The sequence below is a fragment of the Panthera onca genome, chromosome D1 (assembly GCF_046562875.1).
Source record: "Panthera onca isolate mPanOnc1 chromosome D1, mPanOnc1 haplotype 2, whole genome shotgun sequence".
Classification (NCBI taxonomy): Eukaryota; Metazoa; Chordata; class Mammalia; order Carnivora; family Felidae; genus Panthera; species Panthera onca.
The window spans coordinates 5,910,209-5,935,248 of record NC_138348.1 but is presented as its reverse complement, the minus strand read 5'-3'; the positions used below and the strand labels follow the sequence as shown (position 1 = coordinate 5,935,248).

Below are 25,040 nucleotides of genomic sequence, written 5' to 3'. Positions count from 1 at the left end.
CTAGAGCGGTCTACAGTCACTGTTATTATCGTCATCTCCGTTGTACACATGAGGAAACAGAGAGGGCCGTGGCTTTCCTACGGCCACACAGCACCCAAGAGGCGGAGCCGGGACGGGAACCCCGAATCTCCGCCATGGGATCCCCCCAGCACCCCCAAACCCTGCAGTCCCCTGGCCCCAGGGCAACCTCTCGCCAGGTCCCGACCCGAGCGCCCTCGCCCCCATCCGGCCCCTCCCTCCTCCCCCATATTTAGCGCGAATCCGATCCGGGGCTGGGCGGGGAGCTACTTAACGCGGCCCCGGTGTTCTGGAGAGCGCCGAGCGCAGCGGAGCCAGGAGCCCGAGCAAGATGATGATGGTTATGCAGCCCGAGGGTCTGGGGGTCAGGGAGGGGCCCTTCGCGGGCGGCGGCGGGGGCGGCGAGTACATGGAACAGGAGGAGGACTGGGACCGCGACCTACTGCTGGACCCGGCCTGGGAGAAGCAGCAGCGGAAAGTGAGTGCTCACCCATTTCCACATGGCAAAACTGAGGCCTGAGAAGACGGGCGGTTTGTCCTTGGCATCTCAGCAGGTCTGGGGCAGAGCCTGTCTTAACCCGGAGAGCCACTCCCTAGCCCAGGCTCTGCCCATCAGTCCTCTGCCGTCCCCTAGGGCTGGAAGAGAGGGCTGGGAGCGCTCATGAGGGGTTTAGGATAACCAGTAGAGTTTCTGGGGTCCCCACCCCTCAGGGTTCATTACCCAGTGCCCACTGCCCCACTTCTGTTGGCGAAAAAGGATTGGGTGAAGCCCAGGAGATCCAAGTTTGGGGAGCGTGGGGAGAATAGTCTTTCTCCCCACACCACCAACCCTCTAGTTAAATATCCTAGACCCCACCCAGAGGACTTGCAGCTGGGCAACTGGTGGGCCTGGGAGCGTGCGGGAGGAGGGAACCATCCCAGACCCCTCCCCACTCGCTTGTCTCTATTCTCTCCACCCTGGGGTTCATTTCGACTCCATCCCAATTGTCAAATGAGGAACCTGAAGCCCCGAAAGGGGCAGAGATAGAACCCAAATCATATGCTGTCATAAAGCAGGACCCCCCACCCAACCTGAGAGTCCTTGCCCCTTGTCTGCCCCACCCCCACTCCTTCTCAAGATACCCCTTCCCACCCAGAGGCCCTAAGTCTGCTGAAAAGGCCACAGGGTCAAGGAGGAGGGGAGCCTGGGTCCCCTTACACAGTAACCTGACGCTCCGGCCAGATGGACACTTTGTGCTGAGGCAGCGCCTTGAGGGAGCTGGAGTGGGGCACACGGGCAGCTGCTGCCCAGGCCCAGCCTTGTAGGGCACTCGGGCCCCCTCCCTGATCTATTTTCACTCCCAGACTTTCCCAAGTGGAGGGGGCAGAACACCTGGGTTCCCAAAAGAGAAAATGATCCGGGCTGGAGTGAGGAAACTTTGGGGAGTGGCAGGCCAGGGGTAGGGAGGACACCATGAAGTCATCGGACCCCGCTCAGCATTTGCCAACAGTGTGCGACTCCAGGAAAGGGCAGGGAACAGGAGCGCTCAGTGGAATTTGCAGGATCTGAGAATCCTAGGGTTTAGAATCAGAGCACTCCTGCTGGGTTAGATGACAGGAGATGACCCCAGAGTCTGGGAGGCTCAGCTGACTAGGCTGGGGTGCCCCCGGTGACACGTTTCCCCTCAAGCTCCTCCTGCACCTGTCTCCGAGCGAGGCTGCGGTCCTTGGGTCTGGCCATCTCCCGGTGATGTCATCCCTGCCCCTGGCTCCAGCTGCCATCTGTTCTGCCGCAACTCCTATCCCTACCCCACCCACCATGTTTCTCTCAGGTCCAGGTCCGCCCGCCCTTCATTAGACACGTGCTAGTCTGTAACTTGCCTTCATCACTTAACAAAATATCAGGGATATCCTTCTAACTCAACCTAGAGCCACCCACCTCATCCATTCATTCAACGGCTGCACAACGTAGATGCTCCGGAAATTAATCAGCATCTCTGGGAGTTGGCCATTCCAGAGTTTCTTTCTCCTCCAACTTGAGCATCTCTGTGCTCATCCTCAGCCCCACTCCACCCCTGCACTTCCTCTGGGTCTTGGAGCACTCCTTCCTGCTCCTGCTCGATGCCTGAGTCCTCTTCGTTCAACCTCATTCAAAAACATTCATTCGGTATTTCTTAGGGAGATCCTACTATGGGCCAGGTGCTGTTTTAGGCATCAGGAATTCAGCAGGAAACAAAACAAAGCCTCTGCCTCAGGGAGCTTACAGTTCAGCAAGGAAAAGTGTTTCTACCCCATCTGTCTGATCCTGCCCTATGCCGCCTCACTGGCACCCTTCCTCTCTCACCCTGGTCCTGGGCACCACCTCCTCACCTCTCCCTTCTGCTCTGCCAAGCCGTTTGCCTCCACTCTGTAACCAGAAAGAGCTTTCTAAGACACTTTTCTGCCCACCTCCCTCTGCCTGAAAGCTTCCCTCTCTTCCCTGTTGCCCTCAGGATCAAGTTGAAAGTCCCTGGCTTAGCACCCAAGATCGTGCATGACCTGGCCCCTGCCGCCCCTCCGGCCTGCTTCTCACCACTTATACCCCAACACCCCCAGCTTCATTCCAGCGGCACCCAGATAGCTATAGCCCCACAGACCTCACAGCTGTTTCTCCCTGCTGAGCGTTTGCCTGTGGCGCTGGCCCTGCCTGGCGTGCCCTTGCCTGCCCTTCTCTGTCTGAATAATTCCTGCCCTTCCATTGCAGCTCAGATCAGATAGTAGCCTCCTCCAGGAGGCCCCCCATCTGATTTGAAGAGTTCTTTCCCTCCTCTCCCCGACACTAGTCTCTCCCAGCACTTCTCAGACCAACGTGACTCTTTAATTGACCGTGAGCTCCTTTACGGCAGGGACCACATCTCATTAAGAGTCATGTTTGTCAAAGGAAAGAATGCCCCTTCCTCCGCCATGGAACCCCCACCCAGTCCTGCCTCTCCTCCCTGCCTTATCTAGACCCAGAGCATCTCAGACTCTGGGTTTGGAGGGAACTACAGAGAATCCGACTGCCTTCTCCTATGCTTGGGGCCCCAACCAGTAGTGCTCAGACTCACTTGTATACCTCCAGTGACGGGAAGCTCACTTTCTTTCCTTAGCAACGACAGTCCTTCAAGTATTTAAAGCATCATCTTTCACGTCCAGCTCTAAGGACAGCTGAAAAGCTGGTCTGGGGAAGGGAAGCTATCTGAGGGAAATAATTCCAATTGACTTCCAGGGCCACCTCCCAGAATCCATTGCTCTGTGGTGGGGGAATGCTCTGGATTCTAGAATCCTGCCAGATTGGAGGAAGAAGGACCTGGGGACATCGTGAAGTCTGGGTGATTAATTGTACAAATGGGGAGACTGAGCCCAAGAAAGGGCAAGGGGTGCACCCTGGGCCACAGTGAGTGAGTTGGAGCCCAAGGATAGATCCTACCAAGGACTCTGTGGCTAATGGCAGAATCCAGGGCTTGAAGGCTTGACAGGTTGGTGGAAACTTGTGCACCAGGCTGCACCAGGTCACGCCCATCCTCAATATACACCCAACTGCACAGCAGCGCCCCCCTCCCATCCCAGACAGAGGCTGAGGCTGAGGATGACTCTAGGGAGACGGGAAGGGCAGTCACCTCCAGGAGCCGTGTTAGGCCGCGCTTGTGCCCAGATGATCCTCTGCGACCTGCAAAGCTCTCGCACCCTCACGTTCTACTTGGAGGCCAATTCACAACAGCCCCGGGAGGGCAGTGGGGCTGAGATAATAGTAACACGGGTGCACAGTTCCTCAGGCACAACCCTCAGAGCCGGACATGCTTCAGTCCAGAATTTTTCAGGCCTTAGAAGGGCGGTATCACCCTGCATTGGCCCTTGTGTGTGGGAAGGCCCCACACTTTGGAGCGTATGCTTTACAATTTTTCTAAATCCCCCTCAGGTGCTTGAGACTGACCGGAACTGGTGTGTCCCAGGTCCAAAGTGGGACCTGTGTGGGCCCCAGCGCCCACTTTTCCTTTTCCAGGAGAATTAAAGCTCAGAGAGAGACAAGGACTTGCATGGCAAGTCAGTGGCTGGGCCAGGACTTGAATCTGGGGCCCGGGCTCTGAGATCTACCCTGATGTCCCCCAGAGCCGGCGCTAGGGTCTAAGTGCTGTCCTCTGCCCCCCAGACCTTCACTGCCTGGTGCAACTCACACCTGCGCAAGGCCGGCACCCAGATTGAAAACATCGAGGAGGATTTCCGCAATGGCCTCAAACTCATGTTGCTCTTGGAGGTCATTTCAGGTGAGGGGCGCAAATCAATGCACAGGGGCCCTGGGACCTAGGAGAATCCGGAGAGCTGGGGGAACGCGGCAGCAGAGTGCTGGAGGGGATGAAGTGGGGGAGGGGGAAGTTTGAGGACAGGGTCTTCAGCTTTTTCTTGTGACCTTTGACCCTTGACCTCTCCTCTTACACCCAGGAGAGAGGCTACCCAGGCCAGACAAAGGCAAGATGCGCTTCCACAAGATCGCCAATGTCAACAAGGCCCTGGACTTCATTGCCAGCAAGGGGGTTAAGCTGGTGTCCATTGGTGCCGAAGGTAGGGAGGTGGCAGGAGAAGACCTGGGAGGGGGTTGGAGGGCGGTCCCGGCGTCAAGTCGCTTCTGTGAGCCTCAGTCTCTTCACCCACGGAGTCGACCATCCATGCCTCTTGGGAGGGGCTGTTAAGGGGCAAACGTGCCCAAAGTGCCGGCACAGGACCTGGCGCTAGTAGGTGTTCCGGGATTGAACACTTACTAGGTACCGGCTCTGGGATGGGGGACAAGGGCCGGAGAGCGGAGCAGGAGGGAAGGCAGCTGAGGTGGTACAGGCCTTGAATGTCAGCTGGAATCTGTCCCCACTCCCCACCCTGCAGAGATTGTTGACGGGAACCTGAAGATGACCCTGGGCATGATCTGGACCATCATCCTTCGCTTCGCCATCCAGGACATCTCTGTGGAGGGTGAGTGGTGGGGAAGCGATAGAGTGGGAGGGCTGGCCCAGACCCCTCTCCCCAGCTAATATCTCTCCCCATCCCCACCCAGAAACCTCGGCCAAGGAAGGCTTGCTCCTGTGGTGCCAGCGGAAGACAGCGCCGTACCGCAACGTCAATGTGCAGAACTTCCACACCAGGTCTGTCAGCCGGTCAGCACATGCATGCGGGCCTCTGCGGGGCTCTGGGGCACAGAGCTGGCCCCTATCACAAGCCCCAGGAGAGGAGAGGTCACAGCCAAGTTCCTGGCACAGTGTCTGAAAATAGGAGGACTCAGTCGATGTTGTGATGGAATCCAGGAGGGTGAGGGAGGGTGCATTGGGGGCATCCCTGGAACCGCATTCCAGCCAGAGGGGACCTTGTAAGCAAAAACATCTAGATATTGGTGTGGCCCAAGGACAGGGTATGTGAAGGAATCATGATAAGCTTGGAGGAGATGGTCCAGCTCTGGTAACGAAAGGCTTCAAATGCCAAGCCAAGGAGTTTAGACAACTCCATTTTACTGATGAGGCTGTCCTGATGGGGATGCTCCTGGAGTGAGGGAAGCACAGAGCCTCAGCTCGAATCCGGGACTGACCCCCACTTCTGTCTGTCCAGCTGGAAGGATGGCCTGGCTCTCTGTGCTCTCATCCACCGACACCGCCCTGACCTCATCGACTATGCCAAACTGCGCAAGGTAGGCCTCTGTCACTCCCAGCCCCGACTCCCCACCTCTGCCCTCAGCTGCCATTTCACCTGTCCCTGCTCCTGCCCATCTAGGATGACCCCATTGGCAACCTAAACACTGCCTTTGAGGTGGCGGAGAAATACTTGGACATCCCCAGGATGTTGGATGCCGAAGGTGAGAGGAAGTCTAGCCTGGGCGAGGACTCCACTTACTGACCAATGGCGTGGTCCCACCCTCTCACCTTTGCCCCTGCTCTTCCCTCCTCCTGGAATTCTCTCCCCTCCCCCTTCCCCCCCCCCCATCTCCGTCAGAATCCTTCCTGCCCAAGGCCCCCTTCTCCAGGAGCCCTCTATCATGCCTGCCTACCCCTCACCAGCCAGTGGAAGCAGCCTCTCCTCTTCTTCCCTCATGGTGCCACCTTCTGTCTCAGATCTGTGACCTGGGTACCTGGGAGCATGGAGCTCCTTAAGGGCAGGCCCTGCCTCTTGTCCCTGTGCCCAGTCAAGTCTTCAGTCAATTGAAGCAGCAAACATTTTCTGAGCACCTACTGTGCCTGGTGCCCTGGGTCTGTGGGCACCAATGGATGAGGACTTGGGGAAAAGACAGAAGACAGGTAGACCCACAGAGGGATGGGATGGTTAGAGACACCGGGCAGTGTGGGCTGGTGCTTCTTGAGGGCCGCGTGTCTGCTCACTCACCCGCTCCCTTACGCTTTTCTCACCCCACAGAGGGGCAGGTTGCTGGACACTGGGGTGATTGGGGAGGGCTCCAGGGAAGAGGCAGACGCTAGGTTTGGGGTCGCTGGCGGTTGGTAACTGTGACTAGATGTCTCCACCCTTACCGCCTCGAGGGAGCTCTCTGCCTTGTTAGGGGCGTGAGCCCATTCCTCAAGCCTGGCTTTGGGCAATAAATACCTGTATCTCGCTGCTGTCCCCTAGACATCGTGAACACCCCAAAGCCTGATGAGAAGGCCATCATGACCTACGTTTCCTGCTTCTACCACGCCTTCGCCGGGGCTGAGCAGGTAAGGGGGCCCCCCGCTCCTGCTGCCTGGGCTGGGCTTGTGGTCCGACATTTGGAGGTGCTGGGCCCCATGTGGGTGGGAGTGCCACTGTCCCAGCCACATATGCTCAGGCTCTGGGGAACTCAGAAGCAGAGGCATCTGGTCTGGGAGCTCCCTCCTCATCCTAAAAGATGTGCTCCCCTATCTGCACGGAGCCAAATTTTAAGGGCTTTACAGAGGAAAGCTGTGTCAGGGAAAGCAGTAGCTCATTCTAGTGCCCACCTTTTCGGCCTCCCGCGACAGGCAGAGACGGCTGCCAACAGGATCTGTAAGGTGCTGGCTGTGAACCAGGAGAACGAGAAGCTGATGGAGGAGTACGAGAAGCTTGCCAGTGAGGTGAGACTGAGGCCAGAGAGGGCCCTTCCCCTTCCCCTACCTGTGCTCCGCCAACCCTGGCCCAAGCCCGGGCCCACAGAGCCTCCCTCACCCCAGGGCCTTGGCCTTGGCCTCCTCCAGCCTCTTCCTGCCGTCTTCACTCGTCTCCTGCCCTCTGCTGCCTGTCCGAGCTCCTGGTCATTCACTGATTCCCTCATCACTCATTGCTTTACTCATTCATTTATCTGTTCACTCACATTTAGGCGATCTCATGACCCTTTGCTCTGTGCTAGCCTATGCTGGTCCCTGGACTAGACATTTACCATCCCACTCCTTCCCTGATTAGCCGGGACCCCCATTCTGCTGGAGGCCCCTCCTTCCGGCCACAGCCCGGGGTGTGGGTGGACAGGGGTGGAAGGGGTGAGCAGACTGGCTCAGAGCTCTCTGCGCTGCACCTGCCTGGCCCCGGCAGCTGCTGGAATGGATCCGCCGCACCATACCGTGGCTGGAGAACCGTGTGGGCGAGCCCAGCATGAGTGCCATGCAGCGCAAGCTGGAGGACTTCCGGGACTACCGGCGCCTGCACAAGCCGCCCCGAGTGCAGGAGAAGTGCCAGCTGGAAATCAACTTCAATACGCTGCAGACCAAGCTGCGGCTGAGCCACCGGCCCGCCTTCATGCCCTCGGAGGGCAAGCTCGTCTCGGTGAGCCAGGCCGGGGATGGGGTGACCCCCGTTCTGCCCACATCCTCTGGGCGACATTGGGCTCTGTGCCCCCGTCTGTACAATGGGCATACCATGATGGAAGACACCTCTGCCTGTCCCACAGGACATCGCCAACGCATGGCGTGGGCTGGAGCAGGTGGAGAAAGGCTACGAGGACTGGCTGCTCTCGGAGATCCGTCGCCTGCAGCGGCTCCAGCACCTGGCTGAGAAATTCCAGCAGAAGGCCTCCTTGCACGAAACCTGGACCCGGGGTGGGTACACCTCATGGGGCTCGGGTCTGTCCTGGGGTGAAAACTGGCAGGTGGGGGAGGGGGGATCCTGGCAAAATGCGCAGGTCAGGGGCACTTGTTCTGCCAGGAGCTAGGGAGGTGGGGTGGGGGTGGGGACGGGGACCTGTTTTCTAGCCCTACCCTGACTTGCTGTGCGACCAAGTCCCTTCTCCTCTTTGTGCCACGGTTTCTTCATCTGTGAACTTCAACCCCTGTCTCCCAGCTCTGGCCTTCTGTAGGTGTGCTCTGATTAATCTGTCATTTAGCATTTTATTTGTACATGTAGCAGGTGAGTCCTCAATGCTAACAGCAATTATGTTGTACTCAAAGCATATTGATGGCAAAATACTGCACGAGTCAAATATAACACTCTGTACGAAAACATTCATTCCGTACTCTACCAGGGATGTTAATCCTACAAATAAATGAATTCTGTCAAAAATAATGAACAAAATAAATAAATATATAAACAAACAAACAAACAAACAAATAAATAAAATAATGAACAAACAACTGATAATGGATTATGGGCACAAAGAATAACAATGCTTTGATATAAAAACTCCCCAAATAAACAGCCATTTTGTGACTCTTAAGGGGTTTCTGAATCTTTAAGCCTGTTACCAGCTCGGCAAGATGCAAAGGTACTCAACAAATTGTCGCTGCTGCAATTATTATTATTATAGTTTTATCTGTGTAATTATGGTAATTCACTCTGAAAGCACTTTTATATTCATCATTCATTCATCCAACAAATATTCCTAGAAGGTCTACCAAGGGTCAGGCACTGTGGCAGGCACTGGGGAAACTGGTGAGCAAAGGTCAGGGGCTCATTAGTCGTTGGGAGGTAGTTTGATATGCAATAATACCCGAAATGTACCAAGGGCCACCCTGAAACGTGCAGGATCCGGGGACACTGACGTGATTTACAGGTCATGCCCTGGAACAGGAGCTTCACTTCACTTTATCACCCTAGCGCCGCAGAACAAACCCCTACGATAGGCCGATAGGCCAGGCAGGTGTGATCACCTGCATTTCACAGATGAGGAATCTCCAAGGTCACGCAGCCTCGCTCGAACCCCCTCTCCCGCCGTGGCCGCCGCTGGGTGACCCGAGCCGGTCCTTTCTCTGAGCAGGGAAGGAGGACATGCTGAGCCAGCGCGACTACGAGTCGGCCTCGCTGCAGGAGGTGCGGGCGTTGCTGCGGCGCCACGAGGCCTTTGAGAGCGACCTGGCGGCGCACCAGGACCGCGTGGAGCACATCGCCGCTCTGGCCCAGGAGCTCAAGTAGGCGTGGCCCGCCTCCCGGCTCGCCCCGGTGACAACGCCCCTACCTGGCTTCGTCCCTCCGCCCGCCCGGGCTCCCCGCTGCCCTCCTCAAGTCAGCAGCCCTGCCTTGGTGCTCACGTCTTTCCCCGTCACCACTTGCTCCTCCCCTCCTCCCGTAATCCTGTCCTGTCCCCACCTGGGACCCGCACTTCCTACCCGTGCTTGGCCTGCCTCACCCTCCTGGGCCACCCCTAACCTGACCGCCCCCTTCAGCCCCCTTCAGCTCCGTGGCCGGTTCCCCCAAAACCTCCCCGTCAGCCTTGACCACGCCCCCCACCTCCAGGACACCCGCCCCTTCTCGAGCAATCCCACCCTTGAAACACGACCCACCTCCCACATCCGAGCTCCCCGAGGGACCGAAGCTGAGGATCTGCCGGCACCCCCTACCCAGGGATCGCACTGGAACCCCCATCTCCACCCCCAGGACTGCCCTGCTTCCCCCACACCTCCCCTGACACCCCCGCCTTCATCTGGGGCACAGGTTCCAGTCCCAGGAGGACAGTCAGGTGGAAATCTGGGCTGTGGTCTGACCCCACCGTCATCCCTTTTCTCGCCCCCAGTGAGCTGGACTACCATGATGCGGCCTCGGTGAACAGCCGTTGCCAGGCCATCTGTGACCAGTGGGACAACCTGGGCACACTGACCCAGAAGAGGAGGGACGCGCTGGAGGTGGGCTTGGGGGCCAGGGAACTGGGGGCTGGAGACCGGAGGCTGGTGAGGGGCCTGTGGGCAGGCTGCTGACTCACCATCCCCATGGCTCCTAGCGGATGGAGAAGCTCCTGGAGACCATTGACCAGCTGCAGCTGGAGTTCGCCCGGCGGGCGGCACCCTTCAACAACTGGCTGGATGGTGCCGTGGAGGACCTGCAGGATGTGTGGCTGGTGCACTCAGTGGAGGAGACCCAGGTGGACATGGGGGTTCTGGGTGCGGGGGTGCTGGATGGGATGATGGGGAAGCTGGCCTCGAATCCCGTCAGCCGTTCTTTTGGGTTCCTGGGGAAGGGGGGTGGGAGGGAAACCCCAGTTCCCAAGTGTTAGGCTGGGAGACTGGAGGCCTGGGTTGAGCCAGCCCTGCCGGGGACCTGCTGGGTGGCCCGGAGCACGCTGCTGCCCTGTTGCCTGTGGGAAGTGAAGGGTGCTGGCTGACGCTTCCTTCCTGTCGTTCCCAGAGCCTGCTGACTGCACACGACCAATTCAAGGCTACGTTGCCCGAGGCTGACCGAGAAAGAGGGGCCATCCTGGGTATCCAGGGTGAGATCCAGAAGATCTGCCAAACGTACGGGCTGCGGCCCAGCTCCACCAACCCCTACATCAACCTCACACCGCAGGACATCAACGCTAAGTGGGATATGGTCAGTACTGCCTGTGACCTCTCCCTGCCTCCCACCCACTCCTGTGCATTCTAACTGCCCTGAAACCTCAGATGTCCCAAGATATGGAGAACCAAGTCCACCTTGGGATCTGGGGTCTCTCAGACTTCATGTAGCCCTGGATAAGTCACCCTTCCTGTCATGGCCCCATCTGTAAAATGGCTATAACAGCAGCATTTTCCTGTATTGAGCCTGAGTGTGGACATCTTTATAAAACAACCTAGGTTAGCTATCAGTTATATCATCAGCACCATTTCCCAGATGAGGAAACAAGAGGTCAAATGACTTGTCCAAGAGCTTGTCCATATAGCCCAGACATCTTGGCTCAGAGCTGCAGGGGCTGTTTTAGGGGTCGGAGCCCACCTCCCCTCAAAGCCAGCTTCTCGCTCCCAGAGCTGACCCACGCACAAGCACCCTCCTTCCTAGGTCCGAAAGCTGGTGCCCAGCCGTGACCAGACGCTGCAGGAGGAGCTGGCCCGGCAGCAGGTGAACGAGAGGCTCCGGAGACAGTTTGCAGCTCAAGCCAATGCTGTTGGGCCCTGGATCCAGGCGAAGGTGGAGGTAAGGCTTGGGTGGTGCGGTCGAGCTGGGGGAGTGGGGCCAGGGCCAGGCCACAGGGAGCTCACATCCCGCCTGGGTCCCCCTACAGGAGGTGGGGCGCCTAGCAGCAGGGATGGCCGGGTCTCTGGAGGAACAGATGGCTGGGCTGCGGCAACAGGAGCAGAACATCATCAACTACAAGAGCAACATTGACCGGCTGGAGGGCGACCACCAGCTTCTGCAGGAGAGCCTGGTGTTCGACAACAAGCACACCGTCTACAGCATGGAGGTGGGATCCACTTGCTGAGGAGAGAGGGGAGGTGGCACTGGCCAGGGAAGCCTGGGGCAGCCGTGGCCGGACACAGCACGTCTGCCCCAGGAGGGTCCCCAGTTCAGCTTGTCCAGGTCCCCCAGTGTATCCATGGGGATACTGAGATCTGGAGAGGGGAAGTGACCAGTCCAGAGTCACACAGGAATCTAAAGCCAGGCCAGGGCTCGCCACGATCGGTTGATCAACACTTAATACGAAACAAGTCGCCAGACTGCAAGGCAGGAAGGGCTGCTGGAGGCCATTCAGTGGAACCTCCAGATAGGGACACAGCCCCAATAAGGTGGAAGACTCTCCCAGGGGCACACAGCAGATTGGAAGTGAAGCTAGTGCCAGCGGCCAGGCACTGGCCGCCCGCTGACTTGGCCCACCGCCGACCCCGCAGCACATCCGCGTAGGCTGGGAGCAGCTGCTCACCTCCATCGCCCGCACTATCAATGAGGTGGAGAACCAGGTACTGACCCGAGACGCCAAGGGCCTGAGCCAGGAGCAGCTCAACGAGTTCCGGGCGTCCTTCAACCACTTTGACCGGGTCAGCAGGGGCCCAGCCCTGTGGGGTGGTGGACCTGGGGGCCAGGGCGGGGGGTTGGCAGACCAAGCCTGACATCCACTCATGCGCTACAGAAGCGGAATGGGATGATGGAGCCTGACGACTTCCGAGCTTGCCTCATCTCCATGGGCTATGACCTGGTGAGTGCCCCAGCCCGCATCGCAGGAGCCCCATCAGTGCCTCTCTCCTGCATACCGATCACCTACTGCACCCCTCCCCCCTCCACGTGCACTTCATCTCCTCATCAGACCCACCGGGGCTGGGCAGAATTACCTCATTTCACGCAGGCCATCAAAGGCTCAGAGAGGTGAATTAACTTGCTCAAGGACACAGCTAGCATTTGGATCTGGTTCTACGTGACTCGAAAGCCTGAGCTTGTGGTACCCCTGGGTGCCTCAGTTGTTTGAGTGTCTAACTCTTGATTTTGGCTGTCACGATCCCAGGGTCCTGGGACTGAGCCCTGTGTTGGGCTCTGTGCTGAGCATGGAGCCTGCTTAAGATTCTCTCTCAAAAATAAAAATAAGTTTTAAAAGAAAAAAACAAAAGCGCCTTAGCTTGCAACATTTCCCCCCAGAGAAACAGCACTACAGAGAGCTCCAGAAAAAAAGATCAGGACCAAAGGGCAATAGGGGACATTGCCAGGAACAGGAAGCAGTTTTTAGCTTAGTAGAAAGGACTTCCTATAAAGCCAGAGCTAAGCTGCGGCACCATCTATGGAGGGAAGAGAGCACTTTGTAACTGGGGTCATCAAGCCAAAGCTGGACAGTCCCCAGAAAGGGACATCAGGAGTCCTCTGGCTTCAGCACCCATGGGCATGGTGCCTGGCCTCTATCCCTGCAGGGAGAAGTGGAGTTTGCTCGCATTATGACCATGGTGGACCCCAACGCAGCCGGAGTTGTGACCTTCCAGGCATTCATTGACTTCATGACACGAGAGACAGCCGAGACCGACACAGCTGAGCAAGTTGTGGCCTCCTTCAAGATCCTGGCAGGAGATAAGGTGAGTCCTGGGTGGTGGAGAGGGCTGGTGGGCTGGGACAGGGAACAGGATCTGGGGGTCCTCAATAACCTTTTCTCCCCCAGAACTACATCACCCCTGAGGAGCTGCGGCGGGAGCTCCCAGCTGAGCAGGCCGAGTATTGCATCCGCCGTATGGCACCCTACAAAGGCTCCGGGGCTCCAGCTGGTGCTCTGGACTATGTGGCCTTCTCCAGTGCCCTCTATGGGGAGAGTGACCTCTGACCTCAATCCCTAAGGTTCTCTACGTGAGTCAGAGAGAGGAGACTCCCTCTGGCTGATTCCATCCATCTCTTGGAGCAAAGGCCTCAGAGAACGGCCAGCCACGTACTTCTGAATAAAGAGCCATCCGTGAGCCTCTCTCCATCTCCTTTTGGTTCCGGAAGCAGACACTGGGCCCTCATGCTCCTGAGCAGGATCAGCTGCCCAACCTTAACCTTCCAGGGATCCCTACCACCCCTCTTTGCCCAAAGGTACTGAACAATCACACCACACTGGGGCCTAGGACACCTCTTTATTGCTGTTAGAAAAAGGTAGTTACAATAGTTTCTCTAGATGTGGAAGGAAACACTGTCCCTAAATCCAGGGGAATTTATAGCATCAGAGGAAAGCCGGGACGGGAAGCCAGAGCCAGCTGAAGACAGAGCTGGGTTTAAGACCAGAATATTTTCTTCCCACCCATTCCTTATCCAAGCCCAAGGTTCTTGCCCCAGCATCAACTGCAGGGGCATCATCCTTCAGCTCAAGAGCCTCCTAGCTACCACAAGTCTACAAAGGTGCAGATGGGGAACTTCAGGGTAGGAGTGGGGTGGAGTGGAGAGGGGTAGGGGTTTTGCCCTAGCCCAGTGCCTTCTCACCCTGAGGTAAGCCGGTGGCCATCACTCAGCCAGCTGTGCCTCCCGGGGAGGGGCCTGGACACGCAGGTCAGGCTGAGGAAGGGGCTGCTCTGGTCAGCACCAGGTCCTGTGCTGATGCTCCTCAGTTCACCACGGCCGAGCTGGCCATGGCGTTCACGCCACAGGCCCCGGACCCACGATACAAGTAGTAGTAACCCTGGCAGAGAGTCAGGGGAGCTGGTAAGGGCACTAGGGCAGGATAGGAGCTGGAGAGCCACGGCCAAGGGGACAAGACTCACCTCCTCACCCCAGTCAGTGCCCCAACTGTTCTTGATGGCCCAGAAAGGGATGCCAGAGCCTGAGGAGCAGGGCAGAGGGCAAGGAGTCAGGGCCCCCAGCACCTGGCCCTCTCCCAGTATCTGCTGTAGCCTACTGTGACAGACACTAGGAAAAGAGCAGAAAACAAGACAGGCCCACACCTGCCACCCTCCTGGTGCGGCTCTGGGGCTTGGGGAGGGCACCCGGCCGTCTTCCTCTGGCAGATTATTCATCTGTAACAGTTCAGTTCAACCTTCCACTACCTCAGCTTTGCCATCCACAGAAGGGACCGAGGGCTCCTGCCTGGCCCGTGGCCCAAAGCTGGAGTAGGACAGGGTTCCTAGGCATTCCCTCAATTTCCCCCTCCAAAGGCCCTGAGCTGCTGTGGTCCAATCTCTGCCTGTAGCTGGGGCGGATGGGCAGAGAGGGCGTCAGTGGAACTCACGGTTGCCGTAGCCCACGAGCAGCACTGCATGGTCGATGAGCCAGGGGCTGCAGAGGGGCCGCAGTGGGTGGGAGATCCCGCGGCGGTAGAACTGGGGGGGGGGGGGGGAGGCGAGAATAAGGAGTAGGGAGCCAACTCCAAGGAGAAGTGGGAAAGGAGTCAGCAAGAGACAGGCAAGAGACAGGGACCTTACCTGCATGCCAAAGGCATTGATGGCAACGGAGATGGGGCCCTTCTTGGCCAGCCAGGCCGCCAGCTCTGAGACGGGGAGGGACAGCATCAGGGACACGCAGGCCCCAGCCCCACCTGGCCTGTCCCTACCCTGTCCCTTACTCACTCTGCTCATTCTGGCTCAGCTCTACTGAGTCGTTGATGTAGACCTTGGCCTTCTTTGCAGAGAAACTGCAGGTCTGCAAGTGGCCACTGTAGCTGTAGTCATCCTCTGTCTCCAGCCCTCCTAGGGAATGGTGGGGGTGGGGTGGGGAGGGGAGAGAAAAGGTGGACCCCCGTTTACCATACACTTGTCTTCTGGCCAGGAGCTATAATCAGCCCCTTATATGTGAGGTCTCAAGGTCCTCGTCCATCCCAGACCAAGGCCATGCCCTCTGAACAACAGCCTCTCTCTAGAGATGACAAAACAGAGACTAAGCGGGATGGGGGAGTAACCAGCGAGAAATGTGGCTAAGATGGAACTCAATTCCCAACTTCTGATCTTCATTCATCCTGGCATTCCTGGGACTCTTCACCATGACTTGCTTGTCCTGCTCAGACAGTCTGTTCCCAATTTGGTCCAGACACCTGCCAGGTCCCCAGTCTCTGTACAGCCACCTCAGTCCCTCAGCCCCTCATCCCTGTGCCACTGCAGCCCACCCCTGAACTGAATTGCCAGTTTAATACCTCTTCTAAAGGGTGAGGTGTGTGCTACTTGGTTTAGTGGTATTACGGAAATACAGACCTCCAAGCAGCAAAAACACCAAGAACCCCTGCTATGCACCGGAAACTTTATATGTATTTCCTCACTTGATACTCAAGGCAATCCTATGAAGTGAGCAAGATCATCCCCATTTCACAGATGAGGCAACCGAGGCTCTCAAAGAGCTGCCTTGCTCAAGGTCTTTGTTAAGGGCCAGCATTAAGACCTGAACCCAGTTCACATGACTTCCATGCTCCTATATCTCCCCCTCACAAAGTGACTTCTTTTGGAGGCAAAAGTGGCTCCCACTGCCCATCCTGATCCCATGAATGCATACCCAGATTCTTTATGGCCAAGTAGGCGTTGGAGGGCAAGCCACCCAGGCAGGCCTTGTCCACCTTGTCACAGTCCAAGAGCTCTAGGAGACAGAAGGCTGGTCCTGAGGAGCCCTCTGGAGGGGCTGGGCTGGGGACAGGAATGTAGAGTGGGATGCTCACCCTGCTCAGAGAGGGAGAGCAGGTCCCCCTGTTTTAGGAACCACTGGCCCTCCACATTGCCGGTGACTGAGAAGGCCCAGCAGGAGCCACACATGCCCTGCAAGATACGGACAAAGTCAGGGCTGGGTCCCTTTCCAACCCCAAGGTAGTCTTCATGTCCCACCATTGCTTCTTAGGGGTCCAACCTGATTCTTGACGTTGGTGACAGCCCCCTTGGTCCTCCAGTCCCACTCAGGTGGGGCATGGTCACCAATGGATTTGGCCAGACGCATCATCTTGTTGTGGTTCTCTTTTAGGAGAGGATTCAGATAGATGGTGCGGAACTCCTCCTCTGTGGGCAAAGGTGGGCAGGGGATGGCGGGGAAAAGTATTAGGCAGCCCTGATCTGGGGCTGTGGGAGTAGGCCCTGACTCTTTCAGGCTCCACGAGAGCTCTGGCCACCACTTCTACCTGTAAGGTCACTGAACTTGGTGATCCCATACTGAGCTGTGCCACGGTCCAGTGCCTGGATCTTCTGCGCTCGGACCATGTTGTTGGAAAAGACGGACATGCGCCACTGGGCTTCTGAGAACCAAGGAGCAGGAGAGGAAAGTCTCAGACCCCAGGCAGATCATAAAAGGAGGGGCACTAGGACTAACTAGCACTTGTCTCCCTTGGGAGGAGGTGGGCTCAGGATCAGGCCTGAAGCTCTTTTTAAGGACAGACCCTGGGGAGGGCTGGAGGTGAGGGGAGGCCCAGACCCACAAGCGATGAGCAGGAGGTGTGATCAACTTTGGGGGCAACGCTGGGGTGACGGTATCCTAGGAGTGAAGGCAGAACCAAAATGATCTCCTAAGGGCATCCTTAGATAGGAGGTCATGGGGAACGGCTACCATGCCAGGGAAGTGGGGGCACCAGCAGAGAAAATCTGGTCTTTGCCCCATTCCACTCTATCCAGAATGATAAAGGCCCATGCTTTCCGACCAGGAAAATCAGATGGGAGAAGGGACCAGGTACCTGAGGTAGCTGTCCAGTCCTGGAAGGGTGGGCAAGAACTTGGGGACTTAGGGGTCTCTGAAAGGAGGCACTGCCTCTTGTGTCCTTCCCCTTCCCAACACCAAGATACCAAGTGGGGGGAGGGGAATGTCCTGATCTGATTGGGACAGGTACAGCCAAGGCTGGGTCCTCACCTTCCTGTGTCCCATATGTCCGATTATAGGTGGTAACAAACTCCTTGAAGATTGAAGCCATCTTCACAGAAAAATCCTGGAAAGGCACAGGGGTCTTCACAAGGAGTCCTTCTCAGTTGACCAGGGAGCCCAGGCCAGGGTGAGGGAAAGAGGGGGTAAATAAAGCAGCAGCCAACTTCCTACATGGAAATCGGTTCCTCACCTGGGGTAGGGGGTCCTTGTTCAACAGTGGAAGGACTGAACTTAAAGTCTCATTTCTGTCATCTGAATGGGGTTGGAACAGAGGAGAAATCAAGGCTGAACCCTGAGTGAAGTCTTATCTGAACTATGCCAGTATCCTTGGGCTATCCCAGCACCTGTAACCTTGGTATCCACTGGGCCACAGTCCCGCCTCAGCAGCATGTGTTTTCCCAGCTCATCCAGGACTTCAAAGCTGCAGAGCTGGAGGGAGAGGAGGAAGCGAGTCTGGGGGCTGGTATGGGAACAAGGCCTTGGCAAGATGCAGCCGGAAGGTCCTCAGGTGAAGACCGCCTCCAAGGCAATCGCCCCCACAGTGTAGAGTGAGGCACACCCAGCACCCTGTCACCACCACCCCCTTTTAGAGCATTTCAGTCTCTAGCCTTCAGGGCCTGTGAAGTGACTCAACGCTGGATAGTTGGTGCCTCTCATCCCTTCCCCTTGACTTGACCCAGACGCATTGTGGGGGCGGGGAATTACAGGAGCCCCGTCACTCACCAGGGTTTTCTTGGACACCGGGAGCTGGCACACCGTGGGGTCGTTGCAGGGAGGCTCCTCCAGGGTCGCCTTCAGGGAGTACAGGGACCCCTCGCCCGCCTGGATGGAGGGGCGGGCGAAGTAGGCACATCCATTCCCTCCTCAGCCCGTCCTTCCCACGACCCCGCCGTACCCCCTTCCCTTTCCCCGATTACCAGAGGTTCGTCTCTCGGGCGTCCAGCGCCCACACCCCTGGTCCAGACCAAAGTTGCCAACCCACTGACCGGGGCCCCGCGCACCCGCCCTGGGGAGCCCCCGCCCCCGGCGCGTCCTCACCCGGCGGACGCGACCGCGCACGGCCCCCAGCGCCGCCCGCGTCCCGGCAGCCCGGCCGCGGTTGTACATCTCCAGGGCGAAGCGGGCGGGCCCCAGTAGCTCCGGGTACGCCGCCTCCCGGGCCCGAGCGTCGGCTGCTCGGTGGGGCGGGGCGGGAGAGGCGCCGGGGAGCAACCCCAGCAGCGACAGCAGCGGCAGCCAGGGCGCCATGGCGAGGGCGAAGCCGGAGGCCCGGACGCACCGACGGACAGACCGGGACCAACCGACGGGGCGGAGCGGCCCGCGGCCAGAGGGGCCGGCGTCCCTCCCCCTGATCCCGGGGCGGCGGGGCGCCGGCCAACGGGCGCGGGTCCCGGGCGCCTGCGCACTCGGTTATTTACGTGAGGCACGTGGGGCGCGCTGGCCGCAAGGCGGATTGGAGCCACAGCGGGGAGGGGAAAGGGAACGGGGAGGAGATGGGGAGGGGGCGGGGAGGGGGAGGGGAGAGGTAGGGTGGGGGGCGGGAGGAGGGGGTACAACGCAGCCTGGCAGCAGTTCTGTACGTAGACCCATGGCCCGCGCTGCAGTCTTGGAATAATCCTTTTAGGTCTTAGAGTTATTGTTTGGGGAGAGGAACGGACGCTAGCCTGAGAATGAAAATGGTAACTAACATTTATTGCATGCTTATTGTATGTTACTCATTATATCCCATCTCCCTTTTATCGTTGTAGCAATCCGTGAAGTAGGTATTATCCTCATTTTATAATTGAGGAAATAGAAGCTTAGCGAGATTAAATGGTTTACTAAACACCCGGTAAGTGATAGAGCTGGGCTTGAACCTGGAGAGTTGGCTTTAGAACCTGGGTTCACGGCTCAGTTGCCCCTCTTTGACGCCCCTTTGCCAATCAGCAAAATGGCAGGTAATCTCCCCTGGACTGGCAGTGCCTCAGGCCATTGTGAGGATCAAACACAAACATGCAAGCATTAGGTAACTACTAAAGGAAGGTGGGAGGTTGTCTTTGGTTCATTCAAGCGTTCACAGCTGTGTTCCAGGGCCTGGTAAGAGGATGCATGAACAGATGCGTTAGGCATAGTGCTGACTGCTTGGAGCTCCCACTCTAGTGAGAGCCAGATGAGAAAGAGAAATTGTCCCACAAGGTGTTCCCAGCTAGGGAGAGAAGCAGGGAAGTGAGAGTTTAAGGGAATTGAGGAAATCCCAGAAGGGGATGGAGGGTGTGTGGGCTTGGAGAGTGTGAAGAACTAATATCAAAGGTCACCTGATCCAAATCTGACTTGTTACAGCAGCAGAGGTCTAAAAAGGTGAAGTGACTGTCCAGCTACTCAGAAATAAGTGCTGGAGCCAGACCAGGGCCAGCTTTGAGCTCCTTCCTGGCTGTGGTCTGAGAGGGCATGGCCTGAAGGATTCCAGCAGATACTTTTCTCTCCCAGTTATGCTGTTCCCAGTTTAAGCTCCCGGGGGCTCCCCTTGTGTGTCTTACAGGAGACAGTCCCAGATCCTTAATGCGGCTTCCCAAGCCCCTCGAGGTTCCGTCTTGCCTGGGTCCTTACCCTGTGCCTCACACTTGAAACCCCAGCCTCGATCTATTTGCATCTCCTCAGAAGTTCAAGGTCAGGCACACCTCGGAAGCTTCACACTGCTCTTCCCTCTGCCCTACACCCAGACATCTTTCAGTTCTCAGTTGAGAGGACACTTCCAACAGGAAGCCATCCTTGATCCACCCCACTGCCCCTGGCCGGACTAGCCGCCACTGTCGCTGTACTCCTAGATGCCAAGCCCTGTGAACTTCCTTTCATGCTGGACTGCAAATTCCTCTTCACTTGTGGATGTCTTCCAGTAGGCCAGGAGCTTGTAAGGGCTGGGACCTTGTCCTGCTCACTGCTGTTTCCTCAACACATAGTACAGCGCCGGACACAAAACCTGCGTAATAAATGTTTGTTGAATGAATTAGTGACTCCTTTGGCATGCCCCGGAGTGGGCATGATGTCACCCAACTGTTGTTTAATGCATAGCTTCACTTTCTAGAAGGATAAATGGTGTTACTATGGCTAGAAGAATCTCGGAAACGCCTGCTATCGTTGACCCAGGCCTCCTACCTGTGTCTACGGAAGATCACATACCCACGCTCACACACACTTCATCTCCTGAGAGGTCTGAGGCTGAATGAATTTAAAATAGGGATTTCTAAGGCACCAGCAGAAGCCATGGGCTTTTCTTAGACTCAGGATAACAGAAACCCACATTGGCCTTTGTGGGAAACAGTCATCTTCCCCAAAGTTTGTTCCCTTGACACTGGAGCCACTTGACAAGTGTCTGGGGGGGGGGGGGAAGGGTGGCTCATTTTCTCACCAGAGTGAGGCAAGAGAGCATAATTATAATTAATAGAGTGGGTGGAGGTGAGGCATATTTTTTTAAGGAGCACATATGTTCCCTTGGGCAATTCTCACAACAACCTGGAAGGGAAATCTCACCAGGGAGGAAGCTGATGGGACCTCCTGAGAGAAAAAGCTGAGTTTTCTTTGCTCCTTTTCCTCCTTCTCTTCAGGCCAGAACCCACACCCCCACCTTACATATGCCTTAAAATGTGTCCTCCTTGTGAAGGTTGAGGAGTTCATGATTTCTTTGGAGTCTTCCAGCATGAGAGATAACAGCTAAGGAGTAACTGGGAGGGGCCATACACTTCAAGACCCCTGACTCAGGGCCTGAATGAGTTAAGGAGGACGCCTGAGCGCTTGTCCTCGCCCCATCAGTTCCTGGACGCCTGGTGGGAGGCGAGGACCAGATCACAAGCAAAGACGAGACTCATGCTCCTTTTTTCCTTTCCAAGCCTCCCCGGGCACTCCATCTGTATCTGCTCTTTATGTTCAGTAAACTCTGCTTTCGCCTGCTGCTGGCCCGTGTTTGGTTTCCATCCCGCATGAAGCCAAGGACCCTCTTGGCTGGTCCTGCAGGAGACACCCCTCTGGGTCCTCGGACCCGGCCTGCCTGCATCGAAACCGGGGGCATGCCAACATTCAGAAGCTGAGGACGGAAGAGGGAGGCCACAGAGGACACTGGGAAGAAGACGACATTGGACGAGAAGGGGATGTCAACAGAGTGGGAGAAGAGAGTGCATCTCAAGGAAAGGAAGTGGCCGGCTACGTCGAATGCCACGGAAAAGGCAATATAACGAGGAGAGACACGTGACCTTTGGATTGGCTGACATGTAGGTCACCGGAGCCCTCACTAATGGCAGTGGGTTGAGGGGAGAATCTGAGAAATGTGGACATGGCTGGAGACAAGGATCTCAAGAAGTTTTGCCGTGGAGGAGAGTAGAGAAATGGGGTGGTAGCTAGCCAGGTAAGAGGCATCAGGCATCGGAAGAGTATTTTTTAAGATACGAGACACTCGAGCATGCTTATGGGTTGGTGTGAATGACCAAATGGAAAGGGGGATATTGATGATTTAGGAGAAAGAGGAGACAGTTGCAGGAGCAAAGAGATCAGGAGGTGAGGGGTTGTATATTAGTTATCTGTTACTGTGTGAAACATGATCACAAAATGAACGGCCAGGCCTGCAGTCTCATGGGAGGCTGGCCTCGGGAAGAATCTGCTCGGAAGCTCAGTGGTTAACGGCAGCATTCGGTTCCCTGAGGACTGCCAGACTGAGGCCTCAGTTGTTTGCTGGCTGATGGCTATCAGCTGCCCCCAGTTTTTTCCCGTGTGGGCCTTCCCAACATGGCCACTTGCTTCCTCAAAGCCAGTAAGGGGAAGTAAAGATATTGCAATCTTGTATAATCACATACACATAATCTGGTGTCCGTCAACTCTGCTGTACTCTACTGGTTTTGGAGGAAGTCACAGGTGCTTCTCACACTCAAGGGAGGGGGGAGGGGAGAGCCTAAACAAAGATGTGGACACCAGGAGGTGGGGGTCATCGGGGTCACCTGAGCATCTGTTCTGGTGTTCCCCAGAAGAGCGCCCCACACATAAAAACATTAACAACAGTAAAAATGATAGCTCACATTTCGTGAGCACTAACTACGTGCTAGGCCTTCAGTGTTCTCAGCACGTATATGCATTAGCCCATTTAACCCACAACAACCCTATGAGACAGGTATGCTGCCACTGACTGATGGGGAAAACAAAGGCAAAAGAAAAAAATTAAATTTCCTTACAACTTACAGCCCATGGGGAAGTACTCGACACAGGCAGAGTGAACTTCCTCAAGAAGTTCAGCTACCTCTGGGGCACCTGGGTGGCTCAGTTGGTTAAGTGTCTGACTCTTGATTTCGGCTTGGGTCACGATCTTGTGGTTTGTGAGTTACATACCCTTGTCGGGCTCCCGGCTGGCAGTGCAGAGACTGCTTGGGATTCTCTCCCTCTCTCTCTCTCTCTCTCTCTCTCTCTGCCCCACCCCCTCTTTGATAGCTTTTTGCTATCTGGTGTAACAAGATATTCCTGGCTCCAGGCATTTCTGGATCAAAGATTATGCACCTTTTACACTTAAATTTTGATGAAATCCAATTTATCATATTTTTTCTTTTATAGATCACGCTTTTGGTGTCATACCTAAGAAAATTGTCCCAACCTGAAACTAATGTCACATAGTATGTCAATTATACTTCAGTAATAATTTATGAAAAGATAATCGTCCCTAAGATCAAAATTATTTACTGTTTTCTTTTTAGAAATTTCATAGTTTAAGCACTTATACTTAAGTTAGCTTTTCTATACTCCACAGTTCTGATTACAGCATGTCTGCAGTCTAGATTAGTTTTTTTTTTTTTAATTTTTAATGTTTATTTATTTTTGAGAGAGAGAGAGAGCATGTGAGCAGGGGAGGGGCAGAGAGAGAGGGAGACACAGAATCCAAAGCAGGCTCCAGGCTTTGAGCTGTCAGCACAGACCCTGATGTGGGGCTCAAAGTCATGAAATGTAAGATCATGACCTGAGGTAAAGTCAGACACTTAACAGACTGAGCCACCCAGGTGCCCCTATTTAGACACAGGAGAATGAAGTGTACGTACGAAAAGAGCAAAACTACAGAGAGTAGAAACTGAAAGTCACCCTTGTATACATTGTTATTTACTCATCAAGAAATCTAGATTAAGGGTACCTGGGTGGCTCAGTTGGTTAGGGCTCCCGTCAAGATTTCAGGATTCATGGGTTCGAGCCCTGCATGGGCCTCCGTATTTGGAACCTGCTTGGGATTCTCTCTCTGCCCCTCCCCCAATCATTCTCATGCCCTCTCTCTCTCTCTCTCTCTCTCTCTCTCTCTCTCTCTCAAAATAGATAAACTTAAAATTTTTTTTTAAAAGCTCAGCTGCCTCAATGTTAACATGTTGCTGCAGGCAAAAAGCAACAGGCAACCTTAGCTTGACGTTAGCCCAACCACCAGGATCCTGTAAAAAATTCCTTGGGAAACTTCCTTTATCTCTCTCTCCCCGGTTCCCCATATATGTCAGCGATCATCCTCCAAGCATATGGTGCACTGACACACTTCTGAAGGGTCTTGTGACTAGAGTTTTACTAGGCAGTAGTAAATGACCTTTTCCCAACAACAGCTAGCCCTAACCCCCTCCCAACTTGAAGGTATAAAATCATGCACTCTCACCACCCCACTGCACCTCTTTCTGCTCACAGGTCCTGTCCCCATAGTTTAATAAAAACACCCTTTTTGCACCGAAGACGTCTCAAGAATTCTTTCTTGACCATTCACTCCTGAACCCCCACATTTCCCATCAGGAGGAAACTCAGGCAACAAGAGAATCCGTAACTTGCCCAAGTTGCAGAAATGGTAAATGGAAGCTGGGTTTGAAACCAGTCCTAATACCAGTAAGGATTCTGCTTCTCACACCGGCCTCTGCAGACCCCTCAGGGCTATTGAAAGCATAAAGGGAGCATTTTTCCTCCAAGCAGGCGAAATGGACTAAGAAATGGACTAAGGGATCTGTCCCTGGGAGGTACAGGGTGTGGGGGAGGGGGGGGGAAAGGCATTGACAATGCAAGGTCCCAGGTTCTGTTTCAGGAGGTCTAGGTAAGGAATTTGGAACATGTGGTCAATCTTAGGAGCACTCATGTTTGAAAAAGTATGCTTTTCATACTTTTTTAATTTTTTAAATATTTTTAAAAATATTTTATATTAAAATTAAATTAAATATATATTAAATTTATTAAATATATTAAATATATATTAAAATTAAATATATTTTTTAATATTTTATTGATTATTTTTAATTGTTTTTAGTATTTATTTTTTTGTTTTTTTTAATTTTTTTTTTAACGTTTATTTATTTTTGAGACAGAGAGAGACAGAGCATGAATGGGGGAAGGGCAGAGAGAGAGGGACACAGAATCAGAAGCAGGCTCCAGGCTCCGAGCCATCAGCCCAGAGCCCAACGCGGGGCTCGAACTCACGGAGTGCGAGATCGTGACCTGAGCTGAAGTCGGACGCTTAACCGACTGAGCCACCCAGGCGCCCCATTTAGTATTTATTTTTGAAAGACAGAGAGAGACAGAGCACGAGTGGGGGAGGGGCAGAGAGCGAGGGAGAGAGAGAATCTGAAGCAGGCTCTAGGCTCTGAGCTGCCAGCACAGAGCCCGATGCGGGGCTGGAACTCCCAAACCGCGAGATCACGACCTAAACTGAAGCTGGA

The 25,040-nt window shown here is 55.4% G+C and overlaps 2 protein-coding genes across 2 annotated transcripts; one reads left to right on the top strand and one right to left on the bottom strand.

Annotated features, from left to right (window-relative positions):
* Positions 1–302: 302 nt before the first annotated feature.
* On the top strand, positions 303–13,537 carry ACTN3 (actinin alpha 3). Its single transcript, XM_060607332.3, has 21 exons — positions 303–496; positions 4,166–4,280; positions 4,456–4,575; positions 4,891–4,977; positions 5,060–5,147; positions 5,605–5,683; positions 5,767–5,848; positions 6,613–6,698; positions 6,981–7,073; positions 7,525–7,755; positions 7,880–8,027; positions 9,182–9,332; positions 9,935–10,043; positions 10,139–10,279; positions 10,543–10,725; positions 11,170–11,304; positions 11,393–11,572; positions 11,997–12,143; positions 12,236–12,301; positions 13,002–13,160; positions 13,244–13,537. Exons 1-21 carry the CDS (start codon positions 350–352, stop codon positions 13,400–13,402), a joined length of 2,706 nt encoding a protein of 901 aa, XP_060463315.1. The 5' UTR covers positions 303–349; the 3' UTR covers positions 13,403–13,537.
* A 135-nt stretch (positions 13,538–13,672) lies between these two features.
* Positions 13,673–18,738, bottom strand: CTSF (cathepsin F). Its single transcript, XM_060607333.3, has 14 exons — positions 18,406–18,738; positions 18,091–18,189; positions 17,712–17,796; positions 17,558–17,619; positions 17,356–17,431; positions 16,637–16,750; positions 16,372–16,517; positions 16,187–16,283; positions 16,027–16,107; positions 15,114–15,233; positions 14,970–15,034; positions 14,777–14,867; positions 14,313–14,371; positions 13,673–14,230 (listed from the first exon to the last, which is right to left on the bottom strand). The coding sequence occupies exons 1-14, from the start codon at positions 18,613–18,615 to the stop codon at positions 14,156–14,158; spliced, it is 1,380 nt and encodes a 459-aa protein (XP_060463316.1). The 5' UTR covers positions 18,616–18,738; the 3' UTR covers positions 13,673–14,155.
* Between the last annotated feature and the right edge of the window lie 6,302 nt (positions 18,739–25,040).